This window comes from Falco peregrinus, chromosome 1, assembly GCF_023634155.1.
Source record: "Falco peregrinus isolate bFalPer1 chromosome 1, bFalPer1.pri, whole genome shotgun sequence".
In the NCBI taxonomy this organism is placed as follows: Eukaryota; Metazoa; Chordata; class Aves; order Falconiformes; family Falconidae; genus Falco; species Falco peregrinus.
The window spans coordinates 31,197,376-31,214,026 of NC_073721.1; the positions used below are offsets into that span (position 1 = coordinate 31,197,376).

Here is a 16,651-nt window from a genome sequence, read left to right on the forward strand (position 1 = left end):
AGTGAGCTTAACTGAACAGTATGAGAAACACTCCACAGTGTGCCATAAACGTGCCAGCATCAATAACACACGGATAACCTCTTTTCCTCAAGGGAAACAGATGTGCACTTTTTGAGAGAAAGGTTTTAGTCTGACTCCTGTTTGCGATCATTAAGTTGTGGATAACATAATATCCACCACTATTGTGTTTCTGCAATAGAAGTACTGGATAGTCACTGGGTAGTGACTGATGACACTGCGGTTCCCAGCTCCGTCAGGGGCCTCCTGCCAGGTCTTGGACAAGTCATGTTTTTGCAGTACTACGTGTAAACACCAAGTAAACCTGTAAATGGGCAGATGTGCTAAACACAGCTAAACACTTATTACCAACCTGAAACAGGATCTTTTCCTAGAGTGATTACCCATCAGTGAATACTGATGATATTTCCTTTTCTCTACCCTATGTGTCGTACATTAAACCAATAAACCCAACGTGTGGAACCATCTTCCTATATTCACAGTCTCAAAAATACTGTAATCCTCACTCAGGGTGGGGCACGTAGGCGTTGCTCTAATAAAGCAGCAATGATAATGCACAGGATGACTTTTTCATGTGTTATGTGCCTGTAAAATCTTACTGGAATCTCAACTGGCAAACGATCTAAAATCTCGAACTTTCTGTTGTTCTTGTGCAACATGTCTGTTAACATGTCTGTACAACAGAGCTTGAGTAATTTAAAGCAGGGACCATTCTTGAGACTAAAGGAAATGTTGTGAACTTGGAGACATGCCATCTCAAAGCCCCAGTGTATTTGAGATCCAACCCACTTGATATGTTTGCAGCAGAAGTTCTATTAGCACTTTCAGTTGCACTCAAGAGTCCATTTTTAACATATTAAAAAATAAAATATTCATGACATTAAATTTGCTGCAGGTATTAAAAAAACACACACACACACACAAAAAAAACCAACAGAAAAGGGGCTGGTTTAAAAAATGCCTCCAAACTGCCTCAACAGTTGAGGTATCGTGCAAGTTTTTTCACTAGATGGTTATAAAAGATCATACAACCTAGCCACATAATCCGATTTCCCACATTTGCTACTGAAAACATTATTTCTAAATAAATTTCACCTGCAGATGATCAACTCCTATACAAGGAGTAATTTAAAGGCCCCCAAGTTATTAGATTTCCCAAAGTGACTTGTTCTAGATAGGTTTTGAATGCTTAGATACTTTTCATGGTAGGAGAGAAAGGTTGCTATCATCCTTATGAAATTCTATTTGAAGTGAGTGCATCTGTGTATACTTATGGTCAAACTGCTAACACATTATCACACCTACACCCAGCACTTACTCACCTCTCAGTACAAGAGTGTATCTTGTCACAATACAGACAGGAGTTACACTGGGTGAAGAGAAAACTGAGCATCCTCATCCGTGGTTGTGAGGAAGAAACAGGCAGGAAATTAATGCATTTCTGCTACACAAATTAAAGGCATGATCTAGCAAGAGTGTGTTGGTGCATGTATTCCATATGTGGCTCAGCACAGCTGCGAGGCCTCAATGCGCAGCATGGAGCCGTTGGGCTGTGGGCACCGCTGGAGGAACCACCCATACATCATCACTGCGGGCTGTTGAGCTGTCGCTGTTAGGGCTTCCACAGCTTGTTTTCTCAGTCCTGCCAGTTATTTCGGAAAAACATTTTATACAAATCAGTTTTGAGAAACGTAAATCCACGTGGGGAACCCAGGTCTGCAGCATGGAAGGGAAGTTTGCTGATACAAGTATGAAAAGCACACTCACTTCGGCAGTGCCCGTGAGTGCCGCGGCCCTCCAGTCCTGCTCCCAACCACACCACTGCGGCTGCAGCTGGGGCTGTTCCTTGTCACCAGCCCAATCTGCCTGTTTTTTCCAGCCAAGTTTCTTCATTTTCACTTCCTCCTCCCCTCACAACCAAGGCTGTGCTGCACTGATCGCACTTCTCCCAGTGCATGCCTCAGGTACAGTTCTTCCCCTTCTGTGAGGTAGAGGCGATGGGTAGCTTGAGGTGGAGCGCTGTGGCTGCCGTGGCTGGGCCTGGGCCTGGCAGCCATGGTGGGGAGCACTCTGTGGGCCACCCTCCCTGCCACAGGGGCACGTGCTGTGAGAGGACACCTGGCCTCGGGCAGGCCCCAGCCATGGGGGTGACAGGCCCACACTCGCCTAAGTGACACAGAACGGCCCCGCACAGCCGCAAGAGGAGTGTGTACGAGGGTCCCAGGGCCGGCAGGGGCGGCAGCAGCGCTGCTCTGCCCCCCCACCCTTGCGGCAGCGACCCCCAGCACCCCATTTACCGCCCGCCCCGCCCACCCGCGGGGACCAGCTTCGCGCGCCCGCCCGCACAGCAGCCCCGCCCCGCCTCCCGCCGCGCGCAGGCGCGAGGCCCCCTGCACGGCCCAGGCGCGCTGCGGGCGCCCTACGCGCCCCGCCCCTTCCCGCCGGAAGCGGGAGGTTGAAGCGCTGGGGCCGGCGCGGGGCGGGCGGCTTTGGGAGGGTTGTTCCCGCTCAGCTGCTTTCCCTTCTGTCTGAGGGGAGCGGTTCTGTGCCTCTCTACCTGGCCGTGTTGGGGTAGAGGAGAGAGAGGAGAGGGTCCCTTGGGGCTGCCTCCTTCCTTGACCCCCACCGCGGGTGCCGGCCCAGTTGGCTCCCAGGGGCGGGCTAGGCCTCGCTAGGGCTGCGGGCCTTGTGCTCCCTGGGGAGCCTCCCCTCAGCCCACGGCGAGTGAGCAGCCCCTGCCTTGGTCCGCGCTTGTGCTGCGGATCTCTGCTGCGCTCCGTTTCCGGGGTGCGTCTCCTCAGAAAGAGCGCCCTGGATCTGTGGTTCTGCTTGTGGGCTGCCCAGTCTTCTTTCTGGTTTTCTGTAGGGTGGAAAGCTAGCCAGGGAAAAGTTGTTCTAGAGTGTCAGTAGAGCCTTCGGGTGGTGAGAGGAAAACTACAAGGAGTGAATGCTGTTAGATAATGTCACTATAAACGGGAAAACGGTACGTAACATCCGGGACTCAAACAAAGTAAAAAATCGAGTAAGTACTGAAGTGCAAAGTTGTCTTTTCCCGTCTTAGCCCAAGTTTTTCTTACTTGCTGGAGAAAATTATTTTTCTGTGTGATAAATAGCATGGCTGCTTGAAAACTTAAAGGATTCTTAGCCTGAGATACTGGGTAAGGATTTTAAGAGTGCAGGAGATCCATGTGAATATGCTCCTAGAATTAAAGCAACAGCATTGGCGAACCATTGGAAAAAGTATTCACTCTAGTCCTGGTCATTTGAAGATCAATCCGCGTTAGAACGTAAAGGTGGAGAGTCAGGGCATCCTTTTTAAAAAGTTGAACAAGTCTGTTGAAGTCTCAGGCTTGAAATGATTTTGCTTATGCATAGGCATGATGTAGCTTTTTCTAGCTCTTCCTTATGTTAAGAAATAATACTGATAACTTGCATTATATTTAATGGGTGCTGTGGGCTACCTGTTTAATTAATAGACTGCTAAAATACCCAATTAACCAGACTTGCTTTACTAAAGTCTGGTTGGTTGTTGGTTTTTTATATAGAATACCATATGTTGAATTTTGAACAACGGGGCGGGGGGGGGGGAATGTTGACTTGTAAGATAAACTTGGCAGAGAGCCAGCAAGACCAGGGTTGCTGAGCTAGTAAGGCTTTGGCATACTGAAGCTTTGGTATGTTTCATCTCTGAAGAGGAAGCCCCTTATGCCAGTCTGGCGTTCCCTAGTGACTTGTTTGCAGGTTTTTATTTTTCAGAGGCTTCGAAGGTGTAGCTGATGATTTTCCAGCTGCATTTTGGTTATTAGCAGATGGTTCACAAGTGCTAACCTAAGCTAAACATTGCCAAATTGATTTGAAGTTGGTACATGCTGGGAGGTATGACTTCATGTTTTAAGTAAAGCGCTTTTCTGAGTGAACTGAGGATGCGTACTTTTAATCTAAAATTCTACTTATGTGAGTAACTACTTTTTAAGCAGCATCCCCAGGATCAAATGAGACAGTGGCTTATTTTCACAGACCTAGGTATCCAATTATTTTGTTTTATAGAAAAGATTAATTGTTCATACATGTAGACAATAAAAATCTTGTGGTTCCCAACAATCCTTTTATCACTACTTGGGATATAGTTAAATGAAAGGACTGGTTCTTCAGAACCTGGCTCAGCAAGGATTATTCCTTTGAGTTAGACAAGAAGTAAGGGTCATTCAGGTTAAGAAAATACAGTTTGTTTGGAGTGATCTTTTTTTGATGAGTTTGATGTTGCAGGATCTGACCTTGGATTTATAGGCATGCTGTAATGTGTTTGATTGCTTCAGAAGTTGTCTTGCTGCTTTTTAACACTTGAGAGAGGATATCAGATAGAAAAAAAAAACCAAAACAAACAATGGAGAACACCTGAAAGACTTGTTATAACATTTTTCATCTTTTAAAGAAAAAATTCCATAGAGCTTTGAGTGAGGGCAAAAATAATATACACAATTCATAGCAGAGATACTTTATACCAGCTAGTAGTTGTTTGTCCTCTTGAAGAAAAGCCATTCACAAAGCAAGATGCAACTTAGCGCGTGAAACAGTTGTGTAATTTATGCAGATGTCTTCTTTTGAACTTACCAATTAACAAATAAGCCTTAGTATTTCGTATTACAGCTTTTTACTCACTCCTGCAGCCACATGGCTCATATAAGGGTGAAAATGGCACCATACATAATTCATTCTGTCTTTCAACAGCAAGTCTATCCATGTCGAGATGGAAGAAACTGTGCTTGAGAAATTGCCATCTTTGTGCCATACTCCAAAGGATTCTGGGACACCAGCTCCCCAGCGGACTAGTTCAGGGAAACAGGTAAGAAAAATTACTACTTTTTTTTTTCCAATAATGTGACCCTGTAGAAAAAGAATGCTTGTGAAATCATCAAGTAGTTGGAAATCACTGAGATACTGTTTGCAGGAAGGATGAAGATGGATATAAAATACCCATAGATAGATACAAGGTTGTCCAGGTAAGAGATTGTACTTGGTACGCTTTGCTCTGAATATGCAGATGTTTGCTGTGAATACAAAGTGATGGAGCAGTATAACCCAAATGCCATACTAATAAATTTCAATACTATTTAGGGTTTGTGGTGGGTTTTATTGTTGGTTGGTGCATGGGGTTTTTTGTTAATCTGTCATCGTCACTTTTCTTAAATCTTAGTTTGCTGGGCTGTTGTGTATGCAGTCACTTGGTGTGACTTCTGCTTGCACTTGAACAAAGTACACTGTTTTCAGTTTGTATGCTCTCCATACCGCTGGGCTCTACTTTGGTGTTCTTCCTAGCGCACATGATGGTGATGCTGTCATACTCAGCATCCAGACCTGTGCAGGATAGGGCTAGTTTGCAAGTGTTCCTTAACTAATCCCTCCCTCGCATATTTTAATGTATTTTCACAGGTAAAAGTCAGACACAGATTATAAAAAAAAAAAAAATTAAGTTACTTTGAAGAAAAAACCAACACTTTTTAGATGCTTATCAGTAAAGAATCTCAAAGCATGAGCAAGTGAAAAATTACACAGATCATTTCTAATTCTCTCAAGTAGAATATAGATGTTTTTATACTAGTGCTAATAGAGAACGTGTTTGTGTGGTGGGATAGAACAGCAAAAAAGCCCAACCCATATCCCCATTAAACTAGAGAGGGAAATTGAACTTGATGGAATAAAATTAGCCAGGTAGAAATATGCCATGTATCTTCTGCACAAAGACTAGACGAGTAGGCTTGCCTCAACAGAATACAGGATTTCCTCCTGGAAAATGTGGAGGTACATCTTTCCACCTTGCAGCTATGTGTGCAAATACATGTGAAGGGAACAAGTTAACTTTGTTCAAGTTTGTGAAGGCTATAGAGAGAATCGGGAAGTCTGGCTTTACAATGGTCTTTACATATATGACATACTCTATGTAAATAATAACCAGGGTAAACAGTTCTTTGAAATTTGGTCAAAAACCAGATTATTCTGATCCTTCTGTTTTGTATGTTTGATTGTTTGGTTTTTGTTTTGTTTTTTAGCCAATGAGTGCAGCTCTGAGGGAGCGATTAAGGAAAACAAGACGTTCATTTAATACTAATTTTACAGTTGCAAAGCGGCTCAAAATAGACACTGAAGAAAAAGACTGTGCTGATGTTGACAAAGGGTGCCTGCCAAAGATGAGTACAGATTGCTCCCGATTACAAGACTGTTCCAAAAACCTGGAAAGAAACAGCACTGGACATGCATGTTTCAAAAGTCCTGTACAGGAAAGTGGTCTTGGGGAATCAGCAGAGAATTCTCATGTGCCACAGGTTGATCTTAGTCAGCAACAATTACTGGAAGAAAAAGTAAGGCTGATGAAACAAGTACAAGAGAAGGAAGAACTACTTCGAAGGCTCAAACTGGTTAAGATGTATCGATCTAAGGTGAGGTGAATCTCTGAAGTGGAATTTATAGCGTAATCCTCATTTGTTAACTTCAGCAATAGTGCTGACTCACTTTGTGTGTGTGTGGTGTTTGCATATTGTCTCAGTTCAAGGTATTTTATAAAAATAGATGTGCAGGTTAGCAGAAACACCTTCATTTCAGCAAATAACAAAAGGGTGGGGTTTTTTGTTTTGTCCCAATTTTAGAACAACCTGTCTGAACTGCAGGCTTTGATAGCGAAATGGAGAAGTAGTACCCAACGGATGCTGTACGAACTACAGTCAGCCTTTTCTGCAGACGGCAAGAAAGTGAGTCTCACTCAGCTGATAGATTCTTTTGGATTAGAAGACCAGTTACTGCACTACAGCAGAACAGAGGAAGATTTTGTAGATGCATAATCTACAGGTGCGAAGCTTTCAATTACACACATGCAAAAGCAGGAAAGACTGAACAAATTTTGATCACATAAGAAGTGGTAATCAGGCAGTGGACTTTACGCTTTGAGATTAGGAGGTTTTCTTGGGAGATACTTGTAAAACTAGGTACTTAGGTACAGTTGGCACTGTAAAAGGCATTACTTAATGGAAAAGATCAAACTCGTGCTATCTTGGAAGAGCTGTCTTAATAGCTTGATCAGTGAACTGTTATTTAATAAAATGGAATCGAGTCATACCTTAACAGATAGAAGGCAGTCTACTCTTTGATTAGTCTTTGCATGGTTACTTGTATTGAAATAACTAACTCAAATTAATTGTCATTCCTGTTGGTGGTTCAGATGGGGACAAGTTTAGTTCTTTGCATAGATAAATCCACATTTTACAAATGTCTTCCTGCTGCCATCAGTTAATGACAGCATTTTGCAAGTTAACAACATGAAAATTAGTTATCTTAATATTCTCAAGCTGCAACGAGAGGTTCTCAATAGCTTTAATTATTACTGAGGGAAATGTGCCATAATGCAGTAATTTTCAGATACTAGCCCAGACAGTTGTCTTCTAGGAGGCGGTCTCTGTGGCATTCTGCCACAGCCTGAGATAATACAAGGGAAGGCAAGAAAACTGCAATCAACATCTGTCTACTGTACTACAAGAGCCAAGGTGTTTTCGTTCTTCAAATAAATATTAAAAACAGGGCCTTGTCTAATACAGCATCATAAAGCTGAATAAAAGTTCATATTTAATTTATCCTCCAATCAATGTTGTCTTTACAAAATGTTTTTTTATCTTACCTTGACATTGCTTATTTTCTCACCATGGCCTATGTATACAGTGTGGTGACTTGTGCCTGCTTTTGTTCTTAAAATTGCTGCTTGTCAAGTGTAACAACACATAAATCTTAACTACTGCACCTCTCCATGCCATGAATATTGTTTTATATATGATCACATTTCTTGCTGGTTGTACCTTAACTGTTTTGTTTACAGTGGCATTTCACGTTTCCTTAATAAGGGAGTAATTTCTTGCATATCTCAAGGGAAAGAAAATAAAAAATCATACAGACCCTTTTGCCAGTGATAGGGCTCATTAGACTTGAACCTGTACCTACAACTTGCTGTTACGAATACTCATTGTTGCTGTCTACAGACAATTAATGAAGAACAACCTTTATTCCTAATCACATTTTGAGTATTAAGGCACTCAATTCTTCTGCCTTTTTAGGGTAGAAAAAGAAGATGGTTGTGCCTGGTGAAGGGGGTGGCTCTCTTCCCTGAGATCCTTGGCAAATTTGGAGCTCTGCTGCTTCTAGGAAAGTTTCAGCAGGAAGGAGAAAAAGTCTCGCACTTGGACTCATTACAGACCCCAGTTAGAGATGGTAAAGCAAAAAGGGGTGATGTACAGCTGTAAGGAGGTGGTGTACAAGATCACAACAGTAGTTTTCCTTAGAAGTATATTGTTAAACTAAGGTAACAGAGCTATTCATGCTCTCACAATGTAATGAGTTTAGGTTTTAAGTGAATTTATGAAAGAAGGACAAGACACACTGTGGAAGAGGGAAATAAAAATCTGTGAGAATACCTGAGCAGGTAGATCAGTCTCCAACAGTAGTTAATTTTATTAAGGGTTCTTTATCTTTCTGAGCTGTCTTGGAGAGATCTGGCAGGAGAATAGACTCCATGTCAATGCAAGGGGGCAGGAGACAGCAGCAATGTCAGGGGACCAAATTCTTCCAAACCTGGTTTTCCCATGATTCTGCCAGCTGCACCAGCCACTGTTACTGCTGGCTGTGGGTAATTAAGCTATTATAGACCACACCAGCCTTTGGGACTGGGCCAGGTAGCATACATGGTCATGCTGAAGTATACCTTCATCTTCTCAGCAACCTACACCTGTGCCATCACAGGTGTAAATATATTTTAAAAAGGAAAATTCAGTCAAAGCCACAGACAGGAATTTTAGCAGATGCAAATTAATAGATTCCTTGCAGTGCTTCACCTTCAAAATGTACAATTGCATAGTGCAGACTAAGGACGTACAAACACAACTCTTCTATCAGTCTACAATTTATTGTACCCTTTGTTTTCTGTAATGAGCTATATGGTTTTTATAATCAAACCAGCAGAAATAAATTTCATGAACTGAAACATAAGGGGAATAAGACTATGAAATGGAAAAAACAGACAAACATGCATCTTTCAAACTAAAGTTCTTTTAAAAGAAATGATGGCAGAAATCATTTGTGGAAAGAAAAGTTCAGGGAGGAAAAGTAGATGTTCAAGCTCTTTTTCTTAGACAGACCATGGTATTATACATCTACCTGGACTCTTGATTTTTAAAGAATAGGGAATGTTCTTGATCTCAGTCTTTCAACTTCTGCCTGAAGAATTTCAAACTGTTCTTCCTGGTCCTTTACAAGACCCCGTAGGTGTTTCTGCCTCAAAATCTCTTGGTAACGCTGCTTTGCAATCTTTTCAGAAATATGCTGTGTGTCTGCATAAAACAAAATATATGGGTTAGTCTGTACTTTTAGGGAATGCATAGTCTAGATCTATATTGGCTTTGTCCTGGGGTTATTCCAAGTTCTGTATAAAATAGGCAAGCATTTTAAAAAAGGCTTACACTTGGGCTTAAGAATCTTTATAGTACCGAATAAAGCAGAAGAAATTCAAAAAGGCACTGGCCATGCTTCCTTTAGTTTCTAGCAAGTGCCTGCTGTTTTGAAAATCTGTAACTGGTTTCCACTAGTGGAAGGGTCACTACAGTTTTCCTAAGAGTGAATACCCTTCTCAGCTTCACGTTACTTCCGTTGTTCCCTTGAGTGGGTGGAAAGAAGCTGGTTGAACAATTCTGAGAAAGAATGAAAGCATGTTGCCTAATGAAGGTATTAATTATTATAATATTTTGACTTAGTTTCAGCAATTTAGTCAATTAATTTTGGTTACAAGAGCAAAAACCTCTAGACATGCTCTTAAGGAAACAATGTGGTAGAAAGGGCACTGCTAATTGTGCACATACAGTAATGAATAGGCGCTCCTTGCCCCATAGTTGATGCTGATGGAGAACAGGACTGTCTAGCCTTGGAGATACTTTCTGAATGTTCTTTGCTTGTGACTTGAAGTGCATTACTGTGACTTACCAGCTGCCTCAAAGATAGACCTCCTTTCTGAAACAGAGACAAGCATTTCTTTCAGCTCCAGGCTGAGCTCGTAGTTTTCTTGCTCTTTTAAACTGATGCACTTCTCCAACTCCTTAATTCTTTTCTGACGGTTTTTCACATTCTTCTTGTGCAGCTGTCCATTTCCAAATGAATAAAGCAAATATGTTAGATTACACAAAGGCTGTTCAGACAAACTTATGATGGAAACCTATAATCTTAAGCACCGCATTGTAGCTCAATAAACTTTCATGTATTTTGATTTGACTAATAGCACATTCTAGCTTTACTTCGTATAGTGTCTTTCACCCACACTCCATTCCAGTATGCTTTATGGAGTTCTAATGTAAGTAGCAGACAAAGAACAAAGAGGTGTGCATCAGGGAAAGAGATACAAAAACATGAAAGGCAAAGGGAGGAAAGGAAGTCGGTGGAATCAGTGAGCTGAGAATGCTGAAGAAAGGGTTGTGCTGAAGCTGTCGGGTGAGCTGTAAGGGACAAGATAAATATGAAAGCTTGAAAAGGAAGAGGAGGCTGATGCCAGCTAGAGCAACCTGGAGAAAATCCAGTGGGATCACTTAAAACCAAGGATAATCATAATTTGAATGTTGAAATAGATGAGGGAGCTAGCAAATCAGATTGTTGTGTCTCTGTTATTTTGAATATAGCAGGGGGTAGTGATATTGTGAACAGGCTGGTGCTCCTGGAGAGAAACATTAAGCAGTGAAGACTGGAAGAATGCTTCATTAGAAACGGAAGAGTGACTTTTATAGGCATTGGTGTGCAAGAAGTGATAAGCAGATCTGCATTTAGATGTTCAGGAAGGAAAGCATTTAATTCCAGTAATAGAGCAAGTAGATTTCTTTCCATAGGGTTGATCTAGGCAGCAATTCATGTATGATGACTGCTTCCAAAGACTTCAGAGAAATGCTGTTGTAAGACAGCTCAGCACAAGTTGAAACTACTGAAAGCCAGAAAAAGAAATACATGGAGAGAGAGTGAGAGACAGTCCTTGAGTAGCATGCCTATATCAGTTGCAGTTATTTCTTACAAACACCTCTTTCTAATGAAGAAGTTGAACTAAGGATGTGTCTCTCAAATGTCATGGTTCACTTAGGATTTACCTTATCCATGATGCCAAGACTCTGCTCCATCACTGAAATATGGTGGGTGATGTGGCTGTTGTGGTTCAGCACAGTTAGGAACTGAAGAATTAAAACCAGAAAGAAACCATCTTATTAAACCTGTTTGTTCTCAACAATTCTACACTTCTGTAAAGATAATCATACTCAGAAACTCAAAAAGCTAGAATTCTACACATTGCAAAGGCTTACTAGTGTTCATAAATGGACACTGTGAATATATTCTTGGATGCTGTGTGAATACTAAACTGTACAGCTGTTAAAAAGAATGTTATCTATTATGTGTTAATGGAAACAAAGACCAAGCAAATTTGTTGTGAGGTTGTCAAAAAAACCAAACTATACTTTTCCTTATAAGGCCGTTAAGCTAACACAGCTGGAGGCCAGTGTTATATAGCCTGTCTTTAGGCCCCAGAAGAAAGTGATTATCTTCTGTCAAGTGGCTTCCTAGTAATTCTTACTTCTTTTATTGTTCTTATATCTGCTTAGTAATTCAGGTTTCAGAGAATCTATTGACGTTTTTTTCTTGGACACACTGCTACTAAAATACCTCTTTATCAAATGACAAACGGTAAAACAGGCTGTATGACCCATAATGGGCAGTAGACAGGTTTCTGTAGATGTAGATTCATCCTTCCAGAGTACTGTCCCACCGAAGTTACAGGTAAAATTCTTTGGAGTGCTCTAGTTAGAAAAGGAGAAACAGGAAGCACCGAGCGGGCTCCTTGCCTGCAGCACCAAGCTGCTTTTACTCACTGCTTCATTAATGGCCCTCATTCCAGGTGTTCTCAGGTCTCTGACTGCATGCATTTATGTAAGCCATTTTTCTTTGTTGGGGTCTCTTGTTGCCTTATCTCTTCTACTAACCCTCACATTCTACTCAAAAAGCAAAGTAAACTCAAGCCCCTCAGAACATTCAAATTCGGATTAAACTGGTATATGGGCAAATCTAACTCCCTGAAGAGCAACAGTCTGCTCATCAGTTTAAATGAAGTTTGAGCTAACAGCAACACTGGTGATCAATTTGCTGCAAGAACTTTTCAATGTGTTGTCACATCACCTCTTTGGAGAGCTGTTTTGTTGGTGTTAGTTATGGAATTCCCTTGGCTGTGATTCAGAAGTGAACAAGCAGTTTGGAGAGCAGCAAAACAAATGAAGCCTGAGCAAAACATCTTTTGGATTTTTTTTTTTTTAATCTTTTGATTGAATTGCAATATCCTTACCTGCTCTCCAACATTCTTAATTTTCTCCATGCTTTATAGCTCCCTCCACTACAGTATCTCCAACCTACCTACCGATCCTCCAACATCCTTTACTCCAAACCTTTACGCCCCCTCACTTCATCGACACAAAACCGTCAGCTTTCCCTGCAGTCCTCTACATCCCATACTGCAATACCCTCAGGCTTCCCCTACAACCCTTCTTCCTCCTCTCTTCTCCCACAGCTGTCCTTGGCTCTCTTCCACAACCTTTACCTATGTTTTCTGGCCTGCCAGCTAGTTTTGTTCAAAGCTACGGGCGGCCAGCTGCTGCATCTTGCCTGCCAGGTATGGCAAACAATTCCCTGTCGTTCTGCTGCTGAGTCAACAAATAGCAGTGAGAGTGGCTCACAGGCTCTTGCAGGAATGCTCGATCTTTGTATACTGAGCAAAAGTTACGGTATTTCTGTGAGATAACCAGACGGGGGCACCTCAGACCTTTCACTTAGAAAGAAGTTACCGTGCTTGATTTAAAAGGTAGGTTCCTTGTGGCTGCAAAATCATGACTCCTCACTCTCAGTGCCAATTTTGAAACACTAAGAGTTCGGGCTAATTTTGCCTTCATTTACACCTGAACATTCCACTGAACTTCATCACTGATCAATCTCAAGAGTAAAACTTCCCCTTTGCAAGCTGAATTGTTGACCTATTAGGCATCAGGTTTCTCCGTAGCAGTAAGAGACTTATGAGGTATACACAATCTTACAGGTATAGGCAGCAAAATTTTCTGCAGTGAAAATATAAATTAAAGAAAGTAGCTCACTAGCTGGCGATCTTTTGAAATAGGTAGTGTTACAATATCCCGAGCCTTCTGTTTCAGATCTTCTATCTGCATTCTCATTTTCTTGTGTTCCCATTCCAGCTGAAATATCCCTTTAGAGAACTCTTTACATTCCACCATGCTAGCAATTTTTTTTTTTCCTTGAGCCTGGAAAAAAAGATTAATCTTAATTAGCACACATTACAGATTATGGAATAGTTATTTGCAACAAGATGGGCAAGCTTCCAAAGGTATAATTTTAGTAAGGAAAACATGCTATGCTGCAGTTTCTATCCAGACTTTATTCCAGATGGTTATCTTTTGTGGAATTTTGTTCCCTTTTATGCTCTGTGCCACAGCCTTGGATCATAGAAGGAGATGAAGAAAATTACAACTAACCTCTCTCTCCACCTTTCTGTCTTTTATAAGAATGAAAAGGCATTTTAGCTCTACAAATACAAGCTTGCTCTGTATAAGGTATTTTGCAGTTGTTACTGAAAGCTTTGTGCAGTAGCAGTAACAAGCAATTTTTTTGTACAGCTAGAATGCCTAAAAAAAGAACATTTAATGAGAGTATGAAAAACTGATCACCGATTTCACCTTACAATAAAAAGTGTATTAATTTTTAAAATCTTAATATAAGTTACTGTTCAAACGCTTCTTAACATGACTAAGTTTGCCTTGAGGGAATTTTTGGAGTGGTGTCCAGCATCTATTTACAAGTGGGTGTGTAAGTGATGGTGTATCTAAAAGCTGTTGCCATTTCATTGATCTAAATTGTATTGATCAGACATCAAGAAAGTAGGCTGTATTGCATTTTTTGATAAGAGACATTACAGAATTCTTAATAGCTCCTAGACTACAATTGAGCCTACTGGTATGTAGTAATGAATTTAAACTAGATGTAAACCTGGAGAAAAAGCAGAGCTGCGGTAGGACAATACATTTGTTTAAAAAGTACATTTCCTTCAGATAATGCAAATTACCATGATAGAGCAATTCAGTTCTTCAATAACACTCTTATTAATGAGAATGGCATCAGTGTAGTCTGGGATCTCAGTACTTTCCAATTCTACCTGTCCTTGTTTTAGCAAAAACTGGACAGTCAAATTCAATTGAAGTTTCTGCTTTTCCTCCTGCAGCCTAAAATGGCAGAAAACAAAAACAATGTTTAGTGATTTCAACAGAATTATATAAATCCTCCCATGATTATCAAAATGTTTATATTTATTACTTTTTATATTATATGTTGTATATATTATATAATATTATGTGCATGTAGGGGTTACTCTTTGACAGCCTGTCTTCTATTTGCTCCAAAAGTGACTATGGAATTTGCAACTTATTTCCATACATGAAGTTTTCGACCACTGGATTCAGTTTAACATACTCTAGCAGATGTTCTGAGAGAAAGTGGTGTTACTGAGCAGAAATCTTAACAACAATTGAAAAGGAAATGGAGGAGACTCCCAGCCAGCACCTGTTTTTGTATGTAATTTATCCTGGAGTTTGTACCTGAATGGCGAACATTATGTCATATACACGAAAAAATGAAATATTGCAAGTCCAAGCAGTTCAATGAAATCAGGTGTCACGTGGCCTATTGCAGTTAGGAGTGATCACTGTTTCTTTGGCCTACACAAGCAAAATTTAACTGAGCAAGCTAGCACATACATGGCCTTGAAAGGTTTTGAGGGATTCACTGTATGATGTAGCTTTTGGGGCAGTCAGCATGCATTGAAGACCATGCTGCTATCCTTACTGGTGTTGTTACTTAAGATGGTAGATTAAGACTGGTTTGGCCTGCACACATGTGCTGCAATCATACCTCATTTCAGAAATATTGTAGGTCTCTTAAAAGAATCCTAGATAAAAGGCTGTTGGAGAACGTAGTGTGTAATTCTGGAAGCAACTTTTGCTTCTGTTTTGGTGGAATATTAAAATGTATCTGAACATAGGAAAAGAAAATTACCAAGTGAGTTCTTGGAAAATGTCTTCTGTTTCTGACTTAATCTTCTCATTGTCATCCATTCTTCTCTGGAGAAATGCCTGCATCTCTGCCAGTGTTAGGGCCTTCCATTTCACCTAAGCAAGCAACATGGTGACACTAAACTTTCTCAACTTTGTCAATATGTCAGGGCAAGCCTTTTCAAGAACAGAGAAGACAAGTTCTTAAGAAGACATTTGTATGTATCAACACACAGCCTGGTATTTTGAGAATCCCAGTAGAGCACATGAAACACTGAGGTTACAGTCCTTTCACTGCTCAGAAATTTATATATTCATTTATGCATAGTTTATTCACATGAAGAGAAATCATGCTTCCTTCTCTCCTGGTCAAATTTCATGTATCTCTCTCGGGATAACTCAGATTTACACCTTCATGCTTTTAAACTGAACGAATAGCTTGCTAGAACTTTCAAGAAACACACTTCGTTAAGAATTATTCTTGATGTTCTAGAAAAATATGAGAATGTATTGGTGCAAATGTAGAATGCCAATGGGAGAGAACAGGTGATGGCAATCAAATACCCTAACAGTTTTTTGGTATGGATAGAGAAAAGGAAAATCTGCGTTTTTTAAAATGAAATCATATCAAGGACACAATCATTCTGATCAAATTCATCCAAATTAATATGCTATTTTTTTCTCTGAAGGAGAACTAAAGCTGGTTTCCCTTGATGACATTTCTATTATTCTGAATTACATGTGTCCAGAGGAAACTTTCAAACTCACAGTTTATCTATTATTATTTCACCACTAGCTTGACCCTACCCTTGAACTCCACAGAAATTTAAGACCTGAAAATACCAATAAGTACACTGGCAAAATAAAGAATTTTACATACCAGCTCCTCACTCTCCATTTTATTTCGTCTAGCTAAACAAAAATGTTCCCATGTAGACATGTCTAAGCCATTAGGCATGTGCTCAGGACTATCCAATTCATCCATGGCTTTCATTAAGAGGGGAAGCATTTCTTTGTGATCTTCAACTAAGCCTGAACAATTCCCATACGGGTTAGCTGTGTCAAGGAGCATTTCTGTCATTTTCATCCTAGTGCACACACACAGTACATACAGTATTGACTTTTTATTTTCTCTTGCATAAAAGAAGCTCACAAACAACTAAGAACATTTCATGCTGTCAATCTCTTGCAAAGAGTGAATAGGTAAGAATGCATCTTATACAAAATAAGAATATATGTCTTTGAGACCTGACGATTGTTTAGCTTGCATTTAAAATAGATTGTGTGGGGTGAATAAGGAAATGTAAGTACTCAAAATAGCAACCGTTGGTATGACAGGAAATCAACCATTGTTAACTATGCAACAAAAAGCAGGCAGTCTACTTATTATCAAAATGATTTAGACTATTGAAATAGATAGCATTCTCAATCTTGACTCACAAGAATTATTAGTATTTAAACAGACGGAATCAGGGGGG

General features: G+C 40.4%; 2 protein-coding genes across 4 annotated transcripts in view; one reads left to right on the forward strand and one right to left on the reverse strand.

Annotated features, from left to right (window-relative positions):
* The first annotated feature begins 2,452 nt into the window (after window positions 1-2,452).
* On the forward strand, window positions 2,453-7,649 carry SFR1 (SWI5 dependent homologous recombination repair protein 1). Of its 2 annotated transcripts, none has more exons than XM_013300645.3 (4): window positions 2,453-3,040; window positions 4,747-4,861; window positions 6,066-6,452; window positions 6,660-7,649. In XM_013300645.3, exons 2-4 carry the CDS (start codon window positions 4,766-4,768, stop codon window positions 6,849-6,851), a joined length of 675 nt encoding a protein of 224 aa, XP_013156099.1. In that variant the 5' UTR covers window positions 2,453-3,040; window positions 4,747-4,765; the 3' UTR covers window positions 6,852-7,649. The 2 variants fall into 2 exon arrangements, with proteins under 2 accessions (XP_013156099.1, XP_013156100.1); XM_013300646.3 differs by having other exon boundaries at window positions 2,453-3,001.
* Window positions 7,650-8,298: 649 nt separating this feature from the next.
* Window positions 8,299-16,651, reverse strand: part of CFAP43 (cilia and flagella associated protein 43) — a 50,571-nt gene continuing 42,218 nt past the window's right edge. For both annotated transcript variants that reach the window (XM_027789302.2, XM_027789301.2), the window contains 7 exons: window positions 16,054-16,261; window positions 15,178-15,290; window positions 14,192-14,348; window positions 13,209-13,373; window positions 11,169-11,249; window positions 10,027-10,180; window positions 8,299-9,380 (listed from right to left, as the gene is read on the reverse strand). In XM_027789302.2, coding sequence (XP_027645103.2) covers window positions 9,223-9,380; window positions 10,027-10,180; window positions 11,169-11,249; window positions 13,209-13,373; window positions 14,192-14,348; window positions 15,178-15,290; window positions 16,054-16,261 — 1,036 coding nt within the window. In that variant the 3' untranslated portion in view covers window positions 8,299-9,222. The remainder of the gene's footprint in view (window positions 9,381-10,026; window positions 10,181-11,168; window positions 11,250-13,208; window positions 13,374-14,191; window positions 14,349-15,177; window positions 15,291-16,053; window positions 16,262-16,651) is intronic.